Here is a 21,126-nt window from a genome sequence, read left to right on the forward strand (position 1 = left end):
ATTGAGTGTACCACTTCTTTCTATCTCATCATCGATCCCATACACCCACTCTCACCCACTCACACCCACACCCCATTTCTATCTCGGTTCTTTGGAGTTAAAATCCACCTACGAAGTGCTACGACGTGCTCGTCTCTTAGAATTTGAGGGTCTCTTTGGCCTCTTTCGTGTCGTCGAACTACTATCTGAGTTTGTCTGTATCGAGCAGATGTACGACGAACACTTCGCAGTTATCTACACTCGAATCATCTACGTCGCACAGCCTATGCATATCGGATTCGTATATTTGCAGCTGCATTACGAGCACCGTTTCTCTCGGGACTTCTTCCCACTCTCGAGCCGTTCTGTACACAAATACCTGGGTGTGAACGAACGGGTTACGGATTACGCCTCAGCCGCGCATGCACAGTACAATACTGGGTAATCACGATAGCGTCGGCGAATTCATAAACTTTCGGCGCCTACCGTTAGCACTGCAAAACCCTACTGGCTACAGGCTACCAGATACAAGCTGCGAGCTACGAGCGACATGGTGCATCGTACATAGACACTGGCGCTCCGGGCTAATTAAAATCGGATCGATATTAATCATAGGCTGTTATTATACGATGAACGGCAGTCTGCAGTGAACTTCCTGGGTACGATCAAATTACGATGAACGCCTCCTATGTCATTTTTAATAAAATTTGATAAAGAATCTTCCGTCGAAGTTTCGTAAACGCGGTTCAATTTGGCGCCATCCACTGTGAGTCTGTGACTATTTCACATTCCTCGAGCGTTTAGCGATTGCGTGCATGTAAGTAGTCTATTCTCCAAGAGGGTCCTCATATTTTCTTTTTCCCCCCCTACTTCACACACACTCTCTGCTTTGGATGTTTCACTCTCATGCAAATAATATGTTCTACCAAGCGATTTGGTACGGCGGCGTGGAATCGACAATACTCAAGACATTACCACGTGCCTAATGTCATTGGACACAATCCCGTTTGAACGGTGGAGTATTTCCGAGCAGTTGGCCTCATGTATGGCTCGGCCTCCTGATCTCCGTGGTTCGCATCAGTTTGTGGGTCTGTTTTTCAAACATATCTAGTACAATGTAGAGGGCTGACAAAAGCAGAGGCAGGGAGGTGGCCAGGTGGAGAGAGGCCACTTCTCTGTGAGGATTCCCTTTCGAAGGGGAAGATTGTACTTCGACATTATAGACTTCGATTCTGCAACGAGGCATGACGGTACGTTATCTCTTTCTATGCCTTTAAGCTTTTTGCCATTGGAAATTACTCGCAGAGGTCTGTGATGATCTTCAATCAGCAATCAATCAATCAATACTGTAGTTCGTCGCCACGAAAGCTTAATGCAGATGGTACACCTACCATATCAGCAAGCCTTATCTCACGCCTTCCAAGCTATCTCGAAAACAATTAAGACGACAATACTATTGGAACAATCGAAATTGGAATCGAAGGAAGAGCTGTTGGCCTTGAAATCACTATACACAGACACTCAAACTACCGCGAGACAACCCTCCATTCAACGGTACGCCAGTTCAAATCGATAGTGTACTTTCTCAAGTTTATCGATAATCTGAATCTCCAACAAACTCTCTTTTCAAACCTCCAGGCAAAACATGCATTGATGGAGAATAGATAAACAATGATGTTGTCATAGAATCCCCAGAGAAGACAGAAGAATGGAATTTGGAAATGGGAGATTGGAAATTGGATCAATCCATGGAACTATCTACATCCATGAGGGTTAGTTGTATCGTGGGAGGAATGTCTAAGAGAGAATGTCTGAGTGGAATGTCTGAGGTGAATTTGAAGGAGGGATGGAGGAAGGGAAGGAAGGAAGGAAAGAACATTAGATGTAAGTGTGGAGTTCACGATGGATAACGAACAATGAAAGGTAGGCAGTGAGTGACTGGAGTTGGTAGATGTAGTTGAGTATTTGATATTAGTTACTGGGTCGTGGATGCGTGTCACTGGCTCCTCTGATTGATATATCTTGGTGTTGTTGATACCCAGATGGAGATAGAACCGAGTGAGTTCTATGTGATTATTTATAAGGATTATATTTTATATATTATATGTGTCGTATTACAACTAACAAGAACGTTACCTTGGATGATAAAGTACCACGGGAGATCAATCTATTCGCTTTGAATAGGCACATCTGAATGTAGAATACACCTCTCTAGACACATCTCTCCAAAAACCTCTCAATACACCTCTCAATACACCTCTCAATACACCTCTCAATACACCTCTCAATACACCTCTCTAGATACCGCTCTTGGAACATCAACCACCCAAATCCCTTCTGCGTCGTGTTAACATTGCCATCCCAAGCTTCACTCATCCTCATCTTCATGTCTCCTAGCCTCGGCATTTTAGCAAACAAGCCTTTTGTTCCTTGTTCTATTCATTGTTCCAGAATAGAGTTTCAGTGAATAAAAATCCCCTAAGGGCATAAGGGGTCAATGATCTGATGATTAATTCCAACATCAATGCGAATAAAATTACTATGCGTTGACCATATCACACTATGCCACACGATGCCATCCGATGCTAACTGCAATTATATCTAGAGTCCCTTCAAGACGTTTCTGAAACTCTCAAACATTGTCTCGAGACTGCTTGCTGCGAATTACTGCGAATTGCCACAGCTTACCACGACGCACTACGACTGATTACAACTCACCACCACCGCCCACGAGTAAGAGCCTTACCACCTTAACCCCAAAACACGATAGAGTCTAGAGCTTCCAGTCCCAAGTCCCAAGTTCCAAGTCCCAAGTCCCAAGTCCCGGTCACTTTAAACTCAAAGCTTCAGTAACTGTCCGACTGCCATTTATTCCTCCTATATGTAAAGAGCCTTCTCCCTACCAAACGTCTTGATTTGATTAGAAATTATTCGCATCTTTATTCCTACGACCTAATTTGTCACACACGTCTCTCTCTCTCTCTCTCCCTCCCTCTTCTTCTCATATTATCCACAACTTACATCATATACAAGGCCAAATCCAATCAGTCTTTAGGGGATTAATCCTCGGATATCTATCCAATCCATCCTTCCATCCGCACGCCCAGTAAAGAACAACAAAATAATGTCTCTATATGAATGTTCCAGTTGTACAGAGCCCATCCGTCCCGACCGGGCTCGCATTCAATGTCAAACCTGCACCGACTACAATCTCTGCACCAACTGTTTCGCCATCCAAAAGACTTCACGCACGCATCTCCTCAGCCATCCCACCGCCATCATCAAAACGAGCGGGACCAGCACCCCCACCGTTCCTCCCCCAGTTCCTCCTCGTCCCCTCCCGCTTCTCCCGCCGCGAAAAGATACCCTCACCAACATCACCGCCCCCAATCCCCCGCCCAAAAAAGTCGAGCTCCCAACCGCTAACTGGGGCGCCCTGTGGGATATCGTGAAACCGAGTAAGAAGCCCAAAAATTCGAGCGGGGGCCCAAGAGATCTCCTTATTATCCAACCACCTCCGAATGACGACGGGTTTATCAATCACAATCTAACTTATTCGGATTCTCCCCTGACTAAATTACGACCGGACTTACCTGCGCAATCTTTTGAGGGTTCTTTTGAGGGGAAAATCAAATTGGAAGCCTTTACCAATCCATACGCTTCGCTGGCGCCCCCGATGCCGTCGGAATGGAGTCCCTTTTTTCAAAAGGATGGAGCATTTAATGCGATTTTTGTGGATTTAATGACGACCATGTTTTTGTGTTTGGACGTGGAGGGCACGAATGAATTGAGTCCGGAGGTGTGGAGTGCATTTTTGGAGATGCAGGGGGTGGGGATGGAGAATAATATTTGTAGGTTTTTTTTTTACTTTACTCCAATCTCTTCATTTGGGCCCCTTTGGCTTTTGGGCGGGAGGGGTCTAGAATTGTGTGGTTGCGATTTATTTTTACTTGATGAGGCACGAAGACTAATATGATGAAATGATTTAGGGCAAAAAACACTCTACACAACCGGGGGACCTCAAAATCAAGAGATTGCCGACCTCGAGTTGGGTATCTTCTTCAAAACGCATGATATCTCCCACACGCTTTCGGTGCGCCACGCGTCGAATCTTCCGCCTCCTTCGCCGTCTCCTACGGCGGGAGAACGTATCCGGAGATCGATTTCGCTCGGCGCTAATATGCCGATGTTGAGTCGACAGGGGTTTATAGATGTCATGGGTATGGAAATGCTGCAGGATCCAGATGAGGGACATAGACGGTTGGAAGGGGTAGTGAGGGATTACGCTATTTGGAAGCCGCTGGGGGACGTACCGCGGGAGTGTTTTCTGGATGGGAAGATAGAGGGAAGAGGGAAGAGAAGGAGTTTATTGGAGATGAGTGAGGAGAAGGAAGAGGTGGAGAGGAAGATCATGGAGGGAATGTTTAGGGGTGTGGGAGCGGGGAAGATCGGAGGAAGGAATAGGAGTGAGGATTCGGAGGAGAGGAGGGACAGGTCGAGATCGAGATCGAGATCGAGCTCAGGGGACAGTAGAAAGACGGATCCAGCCGTGCCGGAAAGATTCGCCTTTGATACCACGGACGAGGAAGAGCGAACGGGAGATAGAAAATCACCCTTCTCCCATATTGAAGTCGACGTCATCCCCGAGGATGAATTCGAGGATACTTACGATGAGATCAATCGGATCTTGTCCCGAGAAGATATTGGTCCTACCGATATTATTGGAGCGGCCAAATAATCACCCACCCAATTACCTACAAAACTTATACCACCTACCCATTAACGAATTTACGAATTGTCTCAAAAGCATGCACGCTTCTATTTTTTTTTGTCCTCGATCTTTTCACACTCACTTTACACATTTCTTTTGTCATTTTTGATTGCTTGGCTGGTTGGTCGGTTGATTGATGGTTCTGAGGAGTTTTTTTAACAGCGTCTGTCGGATGAACCGACCATAGGTTCCGGTTCTGGGGTGTTTGATATCTTATGTCTTATATCTTGTCTTGTCTTGTCTTGTGTGTGCGTTTTAAAATAGTAACAGAATATACCCTAATAATACTTATTTTATCAATTGTTCAACTTGTGTGAGATGTTCATCTGTCTGTCTATCTATGTAGTACTTGTGATTTAAACCTTGTTTTTATCTTTATTCTGTAGTTACTTATATCTATTAGTTTGGCGAGTGGATGGGTAAGTGAGTGTGTATTTATGAGATTTGAGATTTGAGATTTGGAAAAATGATTAGGTGGGTTTGCTCTGTGAATGTGAGTATACACAGAGGATATAATATAATACACTGTGATAGAGTATACACGATTAGGACGAGATGGGATGGGATGACTGGATTTTGCGGGTTTTTAGGGATTGCAAAGGATATGGGAGATACGATATATAAAAGTTGCTTTTATTTTTGTTCTTGTCTTGTTGATTGCTGATTGCTGATTATCGAGATGTTTTGATGAGGAGGTTTTGTCTGGTATATTACCCAATATGCATAAATATATATATATGTATGTGCTTGATGATATTGGTATTAGAGAATTTGTTATATGCAGATATATGCGAATAGATGTATATCTAAATACATAATATCACATGGTAATTTGTATTATTACTATTACATTTTGTTGTATTGTGTGATATGGTATTGTGTTAGATATATTCACGTTTACAATTATATATATATATGTAACTATATAAATCTGCCCAAGCAAATCACAGAATGCAATATCCAAAACTTGCTACAAACTACCAGTCACCCTTTTCATCTCTGAATCAATCAGAAATAGAATTGTGAATGTTAATACTTGTGTGTGTGCATGCAATGGATTTTGGGATATCGTATACTATATACTCTATACCGTACACGGGAATAAAGGGTTGTTTATCGATCGATATATCTATTAATCAATTTATCTACCTATCCCAAGTGCAAGGTGAGAGAGAGGAGGTTCTGAAGTTTGGAATTGGTATTATATCAGATGGGAGAGATGAGATGAGAGAGACGGGATGATATAATTACATTAAGTTACCTGTCTAGATACTTTACATCATTACCAAGTCCGTCGAAATCAATCAAAATCTAATACCTGATGATAAGATGGATGTGAAGTCTATTACAATCCCTTATGTATTGACTACATATGTCATTTGACATATCATATATGCCAATAACAGACGAGTTTGAAATACCATACCCAACGCACCCCTCCTTACCCCTTGTGTGCAAACTCCAACAGTGATATTGTTACGATTGAGATTGGGATGGAATACCCTATCTTCTTCTCCTGTCTCTTTTGGATACTCTTCCCCTTTCTCTCCAATATTACCCTCCACTTCCACTCCCACTTTCATCTCCACCTCCATTCCTCCACCCCTCTACCCAAGCTTCCCTACTCATCTTCACCCTTAACACACCATCCTATCTATCACCCACATTCCTCATCGAAAGATGAGTCTGTGCATACGCATCAAACTGACTATTATCCACCGCTACATACATATTCTGCATCCCAGACGCAAGTCTACTCTCTGGTGCTTGGGGGGCAGAAGAAATAGAATAATCACGTTTTTCCATTTCAACAGGAGCGGGAATAATGACTTGTAGCGAGGATCGTGGTACACATGTAGCACTAAGATTTTGATCTTCGCTGTCGGATGTCGTGAGGTCAATGAATTGAGAGCGCTTTTTGGCATGCGAGGAATTTGATGTGGAGTTTTTGAGGATGCTAGCAGTTCTGGATGTAGTGGTGCGGGAATGCAGAGTTCGATGGAGAAGATTTGAGACGCGTGGACCGGATTCTACCCAGATGGTATCTTCGTTGTCATCCTTATTGCCATCCATTGTGACAGAATTATGTTGTGGAAAATGCGAATGCTTGTTCGCATGATTGGTTATGTTGAGTGTGTTTGATTGATAGGGAGAATTGATTTTTGAAGGAGGCGATGCTGAATATAAGTCAGGAGAAACAATCTCTAATCTAGGTTCATGAGTACTTGGTGTGGTGATATTTCTCGGACCCGAACGTTTTGTAGACTTGGAATCCAGAATTGGATTGAGATTATAGGTTGAATTTGCAACGGGTTCTCTTGATTTTGATGAAAGACTCCATGCTGGGCTCAATCTTGGAGATTTACGAGCGGGTTCGTTGGCATGGTCAGTCGATTGCCGTCTTTTTTGCATCTTGGACATGTCGCTTAGAAATTTTTGAGCACTATCAAATGAACCCGATTTGCCAAAACCAGACAAACTGGAACCAACTGAACCAACTGAACCCGATGAGCTCGAGTTAAACGCTACAGGACCGTTCGATACACGATTTGGTGCCTCCAAACCATATCGCTCATGTTTTGGCCGTTGACTTATAATAACTTCCAAAGCAGTAGAGCCGGTACTAACTGGAACTTCTGAAGATCTCTCCCTGGAGGCCACCGATGTTTTAGCTCTCACGATTCTTTTAGGCATATCGACTTCAGGTGAACACTCTAGCCAAGCTTTTCGTAAAGAAATTCCTAATGCCATGGAAACAGTCCTATCGACACTATTCCCGATGATTTTTATTTGCTCCCCTCTTCTACCGATGATTACCTCATCGTCAGGAAAGCTCTGCGCGCGACGTAGTTCCAGTAATGTTAAGCGTCTATGCTGATCCCAATGCAAAATCGTCCCCATGCGGGAGTCCTCCATGTTCATTACCACCAGCACGGTAGGAAATAATTTGTGAGGCTGTATCCTTCCCCAGGCTCTAGAACCCGTGACAACGCTTTCTCTGATTCTCCCTGACTTGGCTAGATATGGAAAAAGGTCTCGTTCCTCTTTAGTCATTATACCATTGCCTTCATTCCATGTCTTTGAGAAACTCATACCTCGTGGATGGGTGGGAATGCATGCGATTTGTGACCGATATTTTCTAGACAAGGTAAGAGGGGAAACATGATCCGGATATTTTGTGCAATGACCAGTCGCACCATCTCCAATGTAAGGAAGATCAGCTACAGATTGTTCAGCAGTGCGGTAGTGAAACGGAGTAGGACAATGAACCCGGCTACCAAATGATTGCCCATTTGCTAATTTACCAAGTCCACGTTCGCCAACGTGTGGGGGGTGTGAGTGAGAAAGCTCTGGATGCTCAAGTGGAACACAACCAGGGGCTGCAAATGAGACAAATATTCGACTTCGTGATTGAGAGCTACCAAAACTCCATGAATCAAGTAAGAAAAGCTGTACCTGGTATCCAAGACCGACGATAGTGCAAATAAGTTGAGAGAGAACATCTTCGTCTCTTCTCAATCCTTTCTGAGCCATGTTCAGAACATTCTCTAGCAATCCGTACTTGGGGCGATAAAAATCAATATATGCAGCAACAGATGCGATGAGGGACTGATTCCGTAGACTCTGATCATTACCTTTGTTCGAATTCATTCTGCTGAAACCTTGACAAGGACTACCAGCCATGATAACATCAACGTCACCTGGTAGAGGTATCTTGAGCGACTGTGGATTTCCCACAAAGGCCTCAGATAGTAAATCGTTGACTGAACCAAAGTATAAATCGGTTTTCTCAGGGTTCTTCAAATTAGCAGCATATGTTTGCAATGCTGCTGAGAACAAATCGACAGCCCATTTATTATGCAGTACACCACTTTCTTCCAACCCACGGCCAAAATTACCACCACCACAGAATAGATCGAGTCCATTCAGAACTCTTCGATTTAGCGGGACTAGAGGATCAAAACCTTGAATAAGGGTTTGGGGTGCATCACTTTCTATTGGTACCAGCGTCTGATTATCGTCACACAACCGCTTCGTAATGATGAAGGCATTAGAGCCTCCATCTCTACAGTAAGGTGCTGGGACACTGCCACTTGAGACTTGATTTTCAGTATAGAATCGCACAAGACATGCTTTTTCGAGCTTATGCGCCGAGATTGTGTCTATCAAATTAGTGTACACAAGCTCATTTGGTCTACAAGACACAGCATGATCAATCTCCGATCTCCTCAGAAGTCTCCTTAGTGTGACGTTTAATTTAGAGCTTGTTTCTACGTATCCTACAATCTCATAAGGCTCTAGATTGTTCTTCGAATTCCGTCGAGGGGGTAAAGCAAGTATCGTTTGTCCAATAGGAAAGCGATGAACGATCGTGGATGCCAACGACGAATCTCCCTCGGACTTTCGCAAATGTTCACATGTTTTGTGTGAATCTTTTAATGTTACAAAACTCTCGTGGCGGAGATATGTCTGACGAACGAAGATGTCCGTTTCTGACGGTAGTCCATGCCAGATTATAGGTATGATGTCAATGACTTCATCATGTGCTATCCGAGAATCCCGAGACCCACAAGTACAGTTGTCACTGAGGAACAGTTCTTTGGCGTATGGATACTTCATCTTTGCACAACTAGTATCAGAAGGCTTATAAAGCCAAATGCCATCGAAAGAGTAATTGCCACGAAGACTTTGATGCTTGATTTGTACATACAAATACCAACAACTGTCTTCTGTTTTCCATTTGCTAGACTCGTCTTTCCACACAGAATCTGCTCCATCCTTGGTGACTGATAAAACGTCTCCTATTTTGATAGCATCAAGCATCCGCTGCCGTTTTATGGCCCCATCCTGGCCCATCCTGGCTCCTAGACTAGCTTTACTGCCATAGAAGAATTTGCCTCGAGGCTTGATTGTCAGAGTGGGATCACAAGAAATGCGTGTCTTTCTTGGCGAAAGTGACAGTGATTGATCCTCTGGTTCTTGTACATTCTCTGCAAATATAGTTGGTACCAGAGGCTTGAGTAGGTGACCGAACCTTAGATGACTGAAGCATTCATAAACGTATGGCGTGACGATGGTCATGTTTTCTTTGATTGGATGTTCTTTAATGCTTGTGAGCTCCAATGCTTCCTTCCAGATGTACAACGAGCGAAGTTTTGATGTTACACCCACCGATTCCTTGAACAAAAAGTTTATATTTGCTGAGATGGCTTGTCTGAAATCATCTCGACCATATTCGAGATACCAAGATTGGAATTTTGATGATTCTGTATGTGTCTTTTGGCACCACTGCGCAAAGTCTGCCCGAAATTTGTGGATCGACACCCTTTCCCTTTTTCCCTGACATGCTAAAGAGTAATCAACAAAATGCTTCGACAGATTCGCCAACCATGAAAATCCAAGATGAAAACGAGAATATTCCGACGCGGGCTTTTTGAGTCGATAGTAAATATTGGTTTCTATGTTGAGATCAGACTGAAGCCATATAGCACCATCAACATCATCAAATTCTTCACCATAATTTCCTATTGAGCATACTTTGAATGGTACGCCTTGAACATAGTATCGGAAGTTCCCTAGACTCAGAACGCCGTCGAATAGGAAGCATGAATGACCGAGTTTACTAGCAAGGTCTTGTAGGCCACGCAGCTCATGCCCATAGAGAGCTGTGTCAGGCATGTAAATCGAAAATTCGGCCAACTCAAATTCCACAAAATCTTCCTGCGTCGATGACACCTCTGTCCTACCTTTCTTCTTGAATTCCTGTAATAAAGCCGAGCATACGAAATGCTCTTTGCTTGCAGGCAAAGGAGGGATATAGCCATGGTACAGTGACTTGGGATAAATAAGTTCTGTTGGTTGTATAGTACCAACTTTACTCATTAGACTTGGAGTTGCGACCTTTCCGTCAGCATCTGTAGGCGATATTTGGTCCAGTATAAGCTGCTCTGCAATAAGTTGTGGCTGTAATAATTCGGAATCATCAGTTGAATTTGATTGACCTCTGATAAAGTTGCCGGAATGAAGCATTGTGTGCAAAGAGCTCAAAGCAGAGTTACTAGATTCAAGGCTCTGATGCTGTTCTGAGTGGCTATATCTGCTTGTAGCTAAAGGTTGAGAGACGATATCTGTTTTGAAATTATTTGAATGGCCCAAAATGGAGCTAGCAGAGCTTTCTGTTGAGTTTAAGGTTGAAGCTGAAGTTTCTGGAGGTTCCCTCAGTATTGACTTTCAGAGAATTTCATAAAAGAGTAATAGCTCACCTCCTCCTGTTGGTACCCAGCATCTAGGTGGCATCATATATTGCAGGCGCTCAATACAACAGGAGAGATTTACAATGGCGGTTAAGTGTCTAGTTTCCCGTAACAGCCATCAGGTATTCATGAAGGCACACAAAAATCTGTGACAAGATTCCAAGAACGTCGATGACTTCCAGTAATGACAGTTGCGTTTGTAAAAACACAAAGGACAAAAGAGTGATTGCAGTTGGTGGAGCTAGTTCTGCATAAAGAAAGCAGTGAATACAGTGTAGATACGCAAGAGCGACAACTTAACCATGTAGGGAAATTCACAAGAGAGAGTAACCAGATCATATCACCTGTCTTCAAGATCAAAATTGTACCTACTGTCTGTACTAATGGATAGGTGTTCAAGTACATTCCTGCAAGAAGAGATCAGTCAAAGTTGTTTAGCAAGAGAGAACGCGTTTCTTAGTCAGCGCCACTAGCCACAGAATGCGGATAATGCTACATCACAACCAATAAGATCTCAGAGTTGCATTTCAATCAGGAGAATGGACTTAATTTGAGCCAGAAAGAGCAATAAAACAAACCTGGAATGTAAATCAAAATGCGATGAGTGGAATGACTAGTAACAGTTAATCACATTCATTTCTTTCAGTCCGTCGACCTAAACCATTCCTCCTCTCATTTCCTTCATTTTTAACACTCTTCCAATCTTTTCCTGCCAAAATTCAAGATGGCGAGATCTCTGAAACTCTGGCAAAGACCACATGGGTATCTTATTCCGGCCTACATCTCCCTTCCATACGAAAGCTCTGATTTTTAAAATACTATTGATAATCTCATATGTCTCCGAATCAAACTCGAGACCTGCGTGTTCCATCTCGTTCAATAAATCTATACAAGTTCGAAAGTCGTCGTGTCGTATCCAGTAAACACGTAGAAGCTCATTGTAAAGAGGTGTAGAAGCGCCTAAGACATGGGAGAGTAGACCAAAAGATTTGATCCGCGGAAGGATAGAGACAGAAAGCTGGGAGGGCTTGCTGAACCCTCGATCGAGGAGACGTAGGCCAAGGAGAAGGTGCGATGGGTAGAGGGGGCCATACAGTGCTAGTGGAGAAATCTCAGGCTCGGTGTTTTTAGCAGTGGTACGATCCTCTTCGACTGGAAGAACACCAGAGTCCTCTATTCCTCTTCTCAGCTGATCTCGGCTCTCTTTTGTCTCTGCCAGGCCCATTTTTGCAACGAGTGGGAACACTTCCTTTTCCAGAACATCCCAGAGTTCAAAATCCGTATTAGCATTGCGCAACAAATCCTCAACTCGTTGACGTTCAGGTTCTCGCAAGTTTTCCTGTGCATCAATTCCTAGTTCCGGAGTTTCCATTGTGGGGTCCAATTCCTCTTCCAGAACAAGACCAATCGCTCTAGCAGCTGCGGCACGGAGAGCTGGTGGGTATCTACTGATTTCGGCTACCTGTTCCTTCTTGCTTCGATGCTTTTTGTTTGATAGCGAATGCTCCATTATATTGTCAAGCTTGTTGCGCGCATTCTCCCTGTTTGTTGGAGGCATGTCTTTCATGCCATCATCAACATCTTCCAAAGACGTTCTTTGAGTCCGAGTGAAGATATCTGTAAATATACGATTGAACGTGTGCCTTTCCGAATCTGTAATTGTAGACTCGCGCTGTGGATAGTGCGGACTTGCTAATGCATCGATTTCTGTGCCATATTCTATCAAGGTTTGATCATCTTCCTCAAAGCCAATGACCCCAGACTGTGCGATGTTGCCTTCTGATTCCAGTTCACTTTTTTCGAGATTGAGTTTATACTCATCGGCAACCACCCTTGGACGAACTCTAGATCTATGAGAATGAGAATGACCACCCCTGGAAGGAGTAGCTCTCCTCCTGATTTGAGGCCCAGTATTATCCTCGCCGTCGTAAATTCCGTGTCGCGATTCGTATTTGACTCGGGGTAAAGAGGTATGAAAGCTTGCTCCTTGAATGGAAGGTAATACCCTGCATCGATATCTTTTACTATAAATGGACCTATGGAGGCCCGCGATTGTCCTAGTTTGGTATAAAAACGGCATCATTGTGGAGGACATGGTTGAATATGCAATTGGAATAGCTTCGACAACTTTGATGGACGCCATAACTGGTTTTCGCATGTAAAGCAACTACTGCGATCAAATAAGCCAAGCTCCGAATCCAGCCTTCAATGCTTGATGGTTCTCACAGCTGCCAAAAGAAGGGAAAATATTGTACGTTCGAACATTCGAAATTCTATTCCGCCCCTCGTAATTTTTTCGCAAGTTTTCCATAGATAAAAAAGCGGGCACGGACCATTTCAGATCGGTCGCGACGCGGTTTCTTTAATTGAAAGAGACGCGTTAAGTTAATTGAAATGACTTCATAAATTAATTGACCCTGCATTGTTTGGTAAACCCTTCAATTTGCCATTGATTCTTCTCAGACCAACAATCCACAAGAAATATTCACAACATGGCTCCAAACAAAAAGGAAAAGCCAGAGATGAGTGCCTTCGAGCGCCGAAGACTCGAGAATATTGCGGCAAATCAAGCAATGTTGAAAGACCTTAGTACAACAGCTCAGAAAATCGTCCCAAAACCGCCACCAAAACCAAAATCTGCAACGCCTAGAAAGAGAGCAGCTCCAATAAAAAAAGAAGCCCCTAGACCAACCCGTACAAGTTCACGTCTGGCTGGTATCGAAGCCGATAGCGAGACCGCAAAGCGCAAAGCAGAGGTCGAACAAGAATTTGCGAAGGAAGTTTCACAAGCTAAGAGGCAGCGAGTCGCAGGAGATATAAATATTAATGACATTGTTGTCGAAGGAAAGAAATGGAAGCAGGAGAACGGATTTTTATCTGGTGTCATGCGTGGCGCTCAACCGAATTTGAGAACCTTTACCGAAGATGATATCAAAGAGACAACGGACGAAGGACTGAAGGCTCTGAGGGAGAAGATGAGCGGGTTACAGTTATATGAGCCATATGAGCCCAATCGTAAGACTTGGTCTTTTCAAGGAATATTCTACTGCTAACTCAATCTTCAGAAATTAAAATTACCCCCGAAAGAATATACGCTTTAGGGTTTCATCCAACTGCAGACAAGCCTTTAATATTTGCTGGAGATAAACTAGGGAACGTCGGGCTGTTCGACGCTTCACAAGAAGGCCCAGACGTGAAAACGGAAGATGATGACGACGAAGAGGACACAGATACCACAGAGCCAGCTATTACTGCTTTCAAGATACATTCTCGGTCAATCTCTTCTTTTGTGTTTGGCGCAGATGGAAACTCACTGTATTCGGCTTCATACGACTCTTCGGTTCGGAAACTAGACCTACAGAAGGGGGTGGCTGTCGAGGCATTTGCCCCAGATTCTCTAGATGAAGACATCCCTATATCTAGCATTGCCATACCATCCACTGACCCGAATCTATTGTGCTTTTCAACACTCGACGGTCGATTTGGGCGCCATGATATGCGGACTCCATCTAACAGTGAACTCTGGTACCTTTCTGACAAAAAGATAGGTGGATTTTCTTTACATCCATTGCATCCTCATCTTGTGGCTACGGCATCATTAGATAGAATGTTGAAAATTTGGGATTTACGGAAAATAACAGGGACAGATGATTCAAGACATCCGGTTTTACTTGGCGAGCATGAGTCTAGGCTTTCGGTATCTCATGCTTCGTGGTCCCCTGCTGGTCATGTTGCAACTTCTTCATATGATGATACTATTAAGATTCATTCTTTCCTCGATGCTGGTTCTTTCAAGGCGGGACATTCACTCGACGATGATGCGATGAAACCTACAGCTATTATCAAACACAATAACCAAACTGGACGGTGGGTAACTATCTTGAAGCCTCATTGGCAAGAGAAACCCGAGGATGGAATCCAGAAATTCGTGATTGGAAATATGAGCCGATTTTGTGATGTTTATTCAGCCGATGGGGAACAATTAGCGCAATTGGGAGGCGATGGTCTGATAACAGCTGTTCCAGCTGCTGCACAATTTCACCCTACAAAGGATTGGGTTGCGGGTGGTACGGCATCTGGAAAACTGTGTCTTTGGATGTGATAGACGGATTTATCGTGAGTGATAAGTTGGGTATTGTCTGAATATTGTATAGTATGATGAGTACTTTGAGGGTTCAATGATGATTTTACATAGAGCGTTATGATGGCGAAGCTATAGAAGAATTTAATGAAGCAACTGATCCATTCGTCCTTATCAAAACGCACATCTACCCGGCATGATGGTTTAGGTGATTTATAGTAATTTGTAGTTTTTCTAGATCTCCCATTGGGTGATCACTGCCATTGCATATTCTTTTTATGGGGGCAGGTCCCCAAACCCCCGTCCTCGCTGCGCTCGATTAGAATTACCTAGATTATGGAGCTGCAGATATCTACCTACTCCCTACGAGTACTGGCAGGTGGATAGAAGTATGGAGCATGTCTGAGTACAGCTTCTAACAATTGCTTGTCTAGGATCCATTCCATCTACATTGTACCTAACTGCCTACCTAGCTTTTTACGTAGTCATACAGAACCAGGAAACGAAGTTACATATATATACATATATACACCTCGCTATATTACTCAATAAACCCGTCAACAAGAGAATCATTGTGACCTGCTGTATTATGTTGTCATATTACCCACTTAAAGAGCATCAGATCGTCCTACCGTGATCGACTCGACACGATAATAGATAGATAGGATAGGTCCACCGGTCGAGATAGAGATGCTTAGTCTATTCCCCCACAACGAGACACCACCGAAGAAACCGAGCTCGCTCAACAATGCCATGCTGTGAGATGGCTCGTACTGGTTGCTGGGCAGAGAACCTTACTTCCTTCTTCCTTCTTCCTTCCTCCCTCCCTCCCTTCCTCCCTTCCTCCCATACTTTCACTGCCATCGTACCACACCCCTAAACGACCTGTGATTCATTGTCCACCTTTGAATTGTCTCGCTCTGCCTACGAATAGATCCCTTACTAACCCTACTGAGTCGAAGAAGGCCTGATGATCAAGTTTATTTAATTACATGTGATCCAAACTCATATCGCCTATCAGTCAGCTTTTGGGGTATAGCTTACTCTGGAGGAGCCCAAGCCACCCTTATCGATACCGCCTAAGATCTCAACGTCGTTATTCTTGACTACAAACATCGAAACAACTGGAGTGGTTTGGTATTTTATACCAAACGACGAAAAGTCATTGTCAAAATGGCTCCGGAAGATGAGTTAAAGAAGAGAGTCGCCAGAAAGTTGTCGAAGAAAAGGAATGAAGGCCACCAAGCAACCATGGAACTCCCTGAGCGCTTTCAAGACGGCGACGATGCGGATGACGACTATACTGCCCCTAATGCTATGAATCAATCTGTCTTTGGCATGATTACGGCGGCTGTTGGCCCAAAAGTTGATTTCAATGCCAGATTTGATGCGCAATCCAGCGACGAAGAAGATGATTCGAGGAAACCAACACGACAGAGTTCTGAGTCGCACATAAATTATGACAGCATAGATCAAAAGGGAGGAGGATCGGAAAGACATAGAAGGAAATTCTCGGAGAGCAAGTTGATTCGATCATTCTCACGACTAGGCTCTAGGTCCAAGTCTAAATCATCAAACGCCGTCGCTCAAGGCAGTCGTAGCCGTAGCCGTACGCCGTCACCAGTACGCGATTCTCATCAGGAATCTACCACGCCTGATATAAAATCTCCACAACTTCAACCAAGAGACGCACCGGTTATGAGCAGAATGTTGGATGCCCAAGCGAAATTAGCTTTGCGACCCAGTTTCGACATGCCTCGAAGTTCAAAAGAACTCACAGAGATTGATGAAGATGAAGAGACGCCATCGACAAGCTTAGCCAAGAAGCTGAGGGAGATCTACAAGTTCGAAACTTCCGAAGAAGTAATAGAGGGTAAGTTTTTACTTTCCCGCCTCATGCAGGCAACTACTAACTATCGTAGAATATCCTTGCTGGCTAATGAAAAGTGTATTGGTCCAAGGTTATATGTACATTACTTCTAAACACATCTGCTTCTATGCCTACTTATCAAAGAAATCTGTATGTTTTTGACATTATATCTTGTGGATTTACCTCGTCAATCTGCTAACGTTCCTGTAGCATGAAGTTGTCAAATCAGGATATCTCTCAAAATCAGGTCAACACAATCCAAAATACAACAGATATTGGTTCCGGTTGAAGGGCGATGTTCTTTCATATTACAACAACCAAGCAGATTTATATTTCCCAAGAGGCAATATTGACTTGAGATATGGAATTTCAGCAAGTATTACGGAAAAGGGAAAAGGAAAAGAGTCTACACACTTCACTGTCGAGACACACCAAAGGAAATATCACTTCAATGCCGATAGTGCTCCTTCTGCAAAGGAATGGGTGAAAGCCCTACAGAAGATAATATTCCGGTCTCATAATGATGGCGACAGTGTCAAAATCTCGTTACCCATCGAGAATATCATCGACATCGAGGACAGTCAAATCGTCGAGTTTGCCGACACTTGCAAGATACGTGTCATTGACAATGATGAGAGTTTTGCGATCGATGAGGTTAGTAATTCGGAATCAAAGTCAGTAAATTGCTAACGATTTTTTCCAGTATTTCTTTTCTTTTTTCACCAACGGCCAGGAAGCTTTGAATGTACTCAAAATCCTTGTCGAAGACACTACTGCGCAGAAATTGGCACAGGACATTTTGTCACCATCAGCAGCGGATGATAGTCATAACAGCTCTAAGCATACATCGATTCATATGAGCCACAATAAAAAACCTCACGTTCCTCCTATTCAAACCACGACACCAGCTTTAGAAGAGAGTGTCCGAGCAACCTTATCGCCGTTACGTTCTCCGGGACCCGGTAGTCCTCGTGCTAGCACAGATATGAGTCGTCCAAGCTCGGATGTATTTCATCGGAGCATAGATCTTAACAAGCACGGTCGACGTAGCATAGACTTGAATCCGTTTCAGACGAAAAGCCGCAGAAGCACCAGTGCAAATAGCATCAGCACGAGACGTAGCCTTAGTACTAATCGCTTGAGCCGAGAGAAGGGTACTTCTAAGCAAGGATCATCTGATTCATATGTCCATTCCCTGGATGAACCGGGGTCATATGAAGCTCTGCCATCAGCAAGCGATGAAAATCAAGCGTCTGCCAGTCAGATACTTCGAGGCAGCGATGTGTTTTTATCACCCACTATACAACGCTCCCCTTCATCGAGACGTGGTAAAAATAAGGACGATTTTCAGAGCCCAGAATCTCATCCTCTTACCTCTCCAAGAAGATCCGCCGATGTTTCACCAACTCGAACTTACCGGCCCGAGAAACCTAAACATGCTGCTACCACAGGTTCCATGGGCGACTCGGATGCTAGGCAAGGGGCAATATCATCTGGCCCTTCATTACAAAGCATTGTTAAGGCTGGATCATACCCTTTGCAACGAGCTGCAGGTTTTGCCGGCTACTTAAATAGACACTCAAAGAAGATGAGCTCGTTACTGGCAACCGAGTCTATGGGCTATGTGGAAAAGGTTTCAGGCATGTGGAAAGGAGGAAAAATGCACTATGAAGAATCCCATGGAATGCCACGAGATGACGAAATGTCTAACATGAAAAACGATGACGATAATCGCGATGGTGTTACACACGCAGAGCGATTCCGCCAACACTTCGCCCTGCCTCCCGATGAGAAGCTCCATGCTGCATACTTTTGTTCTTGGCAAAGACTTGCTTTTCTATATGGCAAAATTTACCTTAGCGACAGATCTTTCTGTTACCGAAGTCTGATACCAACCGTAAAGACTAAGATTATCATTCCTTTGAAAGATATCGAGAACGTCGAAAAGGAGACATCATCTAGGTTTGGATACTCAGGGCTTGTAGTCACCATCCGAGGTCATGCGGAGATATTCTTCGAATTCGCTTTACCTGATGACCGAGATGACTGTTTAGTAACTCTTTTGCAGAATATAGAGACAATAAAGTATATGGACGAGTCTGGGCTTTTGACCATGGAGGAACGCGAAAGCGCAGAAGTGGCTAGTGCTGAAAATCAAGCTCTGATTCAGGCACGGCACGTGCTTCATCCTGAGAATCATATCAGTGATATCAGTACTCCCAAAGTAGGCGATACTGGATCGCCGCCAATATTGTTCGATGATCCGAGAGCTTCCATATTGAACTTTAAGCCAACAGAGTCGCTACGCATCACTTGCTTGACCATTGGTTCTCGTGGTGATGTTCAGCCTTACATTGCTCTTTGTAAGGGCCTGATGGCGGAAGGTCACAAAACGAAAATAGCCACCCACTTAGAGTTTAAAGATTGGGTCGAGTCACACAATATTGAATTTGCACCTGTTGATGGCGATCCGGCCGAATTGATGCGGATTTGTGTCGACAACGGAATGTTCACGGTCTCATTCTTGAAAGAAGCATCTTCGAAATTTCGTGGTTGGATAGATGATTTACTCAGCTCATCGTGGAAGGCCTGTCAGAATTCTGATGTGTTGATTGAAAGCCCCAGTGCAATGGGTGGAATTCATATCGCAGAAGCTCTTCGAATTCCATACTTCCGAGCTTTCACCATGCCATGGACAAGAACAAGAGCTTATCCTCACGCATTCGCTGTTCCTGAGCACAAATATGGTGGCGCTTATAACTACTTGTCATACATTTTGTTTGATAAGGTCTTTTGGACTGCCATTTCTGGACAGGTGAATCGTTGGAGACACAAAGAGCTAGGTTTGCAAGCCACGAATTTGGAGAAGATGCAACCTAACAAGGTTCCATTCTTGTATAATTTTAGCCCTTCGGTTGTGGTACCACCTCTTGATTATAGCGATTGGATTAGAGTCACTGGTTACTGGTTTTTGAACGAAAGTTCGAATTATACACCACCCAAAGATCTCACAGATTTTATCGCCAAGGCCCGCGCAGATGGTAAACGACTAGTATATGTCGGGTTTGGATCAATTGTCGTGCCGGACTCTGCAGCTTTGACTAGAATAGTGAGGGATTCTATTATTAAAGCCGATGTAAGATGCATTCTATCAAAGGGATGGTCAGATCGTTTGGACAAGAAAGGTGCCAATGATGTTGAGGTATCACTCCCACCCGAGATATTCCAAATTAAATCAGCACCGCACGACTGGCTCTTCTCTCAGATTGATGCGGCAGCCCATCATGGAGGCGCCGGTACTACGGGAGCTAGTCTACGAGCTGGCATTCCAACGATCATTAAGCCATTTTTCGGAGACCAGTTTTTCTTTGGTCAGCGTGTTGAGGATCTAGGTGTGGGTATTTTGTTAAAGAAGCTCAACGAGAGTCTTTTTTCCAAAGCTCTTTGGGAGGCTGCGCACAGCAAGAGAATGATTACAAAGGCCAAAATCCTAGGTGAACAGATAAGAAATGTATGTTATATTTCGTGCACAAGAAAACAAAATCAGCACTAACAACTTAATCAGGAAAACGGCGTCGACACTGCCATTCAGTGTATATATCGAGATATGGAGTATGCAAAATCATTGATCAAGCTTAAGGAAGGAAAGTCAGATGATGATGCTTTGGAAGATTCGGAAGAGAGTTGGACATTCATAGGGGATGAGACCGACCCGGATACAATGAAACGAATTCATGATTGGGATACAATGGCGCGTTCGGGAACCTTGAGCGATAGGCACGCGATGACTTGGTCGGGCTCGGATTTGGCATCTAGGGCGTTATCACCGGCTAGAAACGCGGGTTGAGATTTCTTTTCATGGGTATACACAGTGTTAAGCGGATCAATAGGCTGGATCGCAAGGCATGGAATTGGGCTGGGTATGTAATGTTTTAAGTGAGCAAGGTGTTGGAGGCTAGTTGATGGGTTTTGCGACAGTCTGCATATACGATGACTATGAGATAATGTGATGTTAGCGACAGGAATAGGAATGGGATATAATCTACTTAATTTGTATTTAGCGAGGAAAGTGCAAGATGAAGTGAGGAGGCTTGATTTTACATGAATATAGATAATAGACTACTATAAATGAACGAAGGACAATATGATTCTATTCTATATAGTCATGATT

At 43.8% G+C, this 21,126-nt stretch overlaps 5 protein-coding genes across 5 annotated transcripts; 3 read left to right on the forward strand and 2 right to left on the reverse strand.

The window, feature by feature from the left end:
* The first annotated feature begins 2,524 nt into the window (after nucleotides 1–2,524).
* Nucleotides 2,525–5,037, forward strand: BCIN_15g00440 (hypothetical protein). Its single transcript, XM_024697348.1, has 2 exons — nucleotides 2,525–3,830; nucleotides 3,969–5,037. Exons 1-2 carry the CDS (start codon nucleotides 3,104–3,106, stop codon nucleotides 4,715–4,717), a joined length of 1,476 nt encoding a protein of 491 aa, XP_024553163.1. The 5' UTR covers nucleotides 2,525–3,103; the 3' UTR covers nucleotides 4,718–5,037.
* A 952-nt stretch (nucleotides 5,038–5,989) lies between these two features.
* Nucleotides 5,990–11,356, reverse strand: BCIN_15g00450 (hypothetical protein). Its single transcript, XM_024697349.1, has 2 exons — nucleotides 11,014–11,356; nucleotides 5,990–10,956 (listed from the first exon to the last, which is right to left on the reverse strand). The coding sequence occupies exons 1-2, from the start codon at nucleotides 11,048–11,050 to the stop codon at nucleotides 6,401–6,403; spliced, it is 4,593 nt and encodes a 1,530-aa protein (XP_024553164.1). The 5' UTR covers nucleotides 11,051–11,356; the 3' UTR covers nucleotides 5,990–6,400.
* A 179-nt stretch (nucleotides 11,357–11,535) lies between these two features.
* BCIN_15g00460 (hypothetical protein) lies at nucleotides 11,536–13,271 on the reverse strand. The gene has a single exon (XM_001548774.2). The coding sequence runs from the start codon at nucleotides 13,160–13,162 to the stop codon at nucleotides 11,660–11,662; it is 1,503 nt and encodes a 500-aa protein (XP_001548824.2). The 5' UTR covers nucleotides 13,163–13,271; the 3' UTR covers nucleotides 11,536–11,659.
* A 161-nt stretch (nucleotides 13,272–13,432) lies between these two features.
* Bccmr1 lies at nucleotides 13,433–15,249 on the forward strand. The gene is made up of 2 exons (XM_024697350.1): nucleotides 13,433–14,019; nucleotides 14,070–15,249. Exons 1-2 carry the CDS (start codon nucleotides 13,497–13,499, stop codon nucleotides 15,104–15,106), a joined length of 1,560 nt encoding a protein of 519 aa, XP_024553165.1. The 5' UTR covers nucleotides 13,433–13,496; the 3' UTR covers nucleotides 15,107–15,249.
* Nucleotides 15,250–15,651: 402 nt separating this feature from the next.
* On the forward strand, nucleotides 15,652–21,097 carry BCIN_15g00480 (hypothetical protein). The gene is made up of 5 exons (XM_024697351.1): nucleotides 15,652–16,958; nucleotides 17,008–17,105; nucleotides 17,166–17,609; nucleotides 17,659–20,466; nucleotides 20,521–21,097. Exons 1-5 carry the CDS (start codon nucleotides 16,259–16,261, stop codon nucleotides 20,800–20,802), a joined length of 4,332 nt encoding a protein of 1,443 aa, XP_024553166.1. The 5' UTR covers nucleotides 15,652–16,258; the 3' UTR covers nucleotides 20,803–21,097.
* Nucleotides 21,098–21,126: the final 29 nt, after the last annotated feature.

This window comes from Botrytis cinerea, chromosome 15 (genome assembly GCF_000143535.2).
Source record: "Botrytis cinerea B05.10 chromosome 15, complete sequence".
NCBI classification, from domain to species: Eukaryota; Fungi; Ascomycota; class Leotiomycetes; order Helotiales; family Sclerotiniaceae; genus Botrytis; species Botrytis cinerea.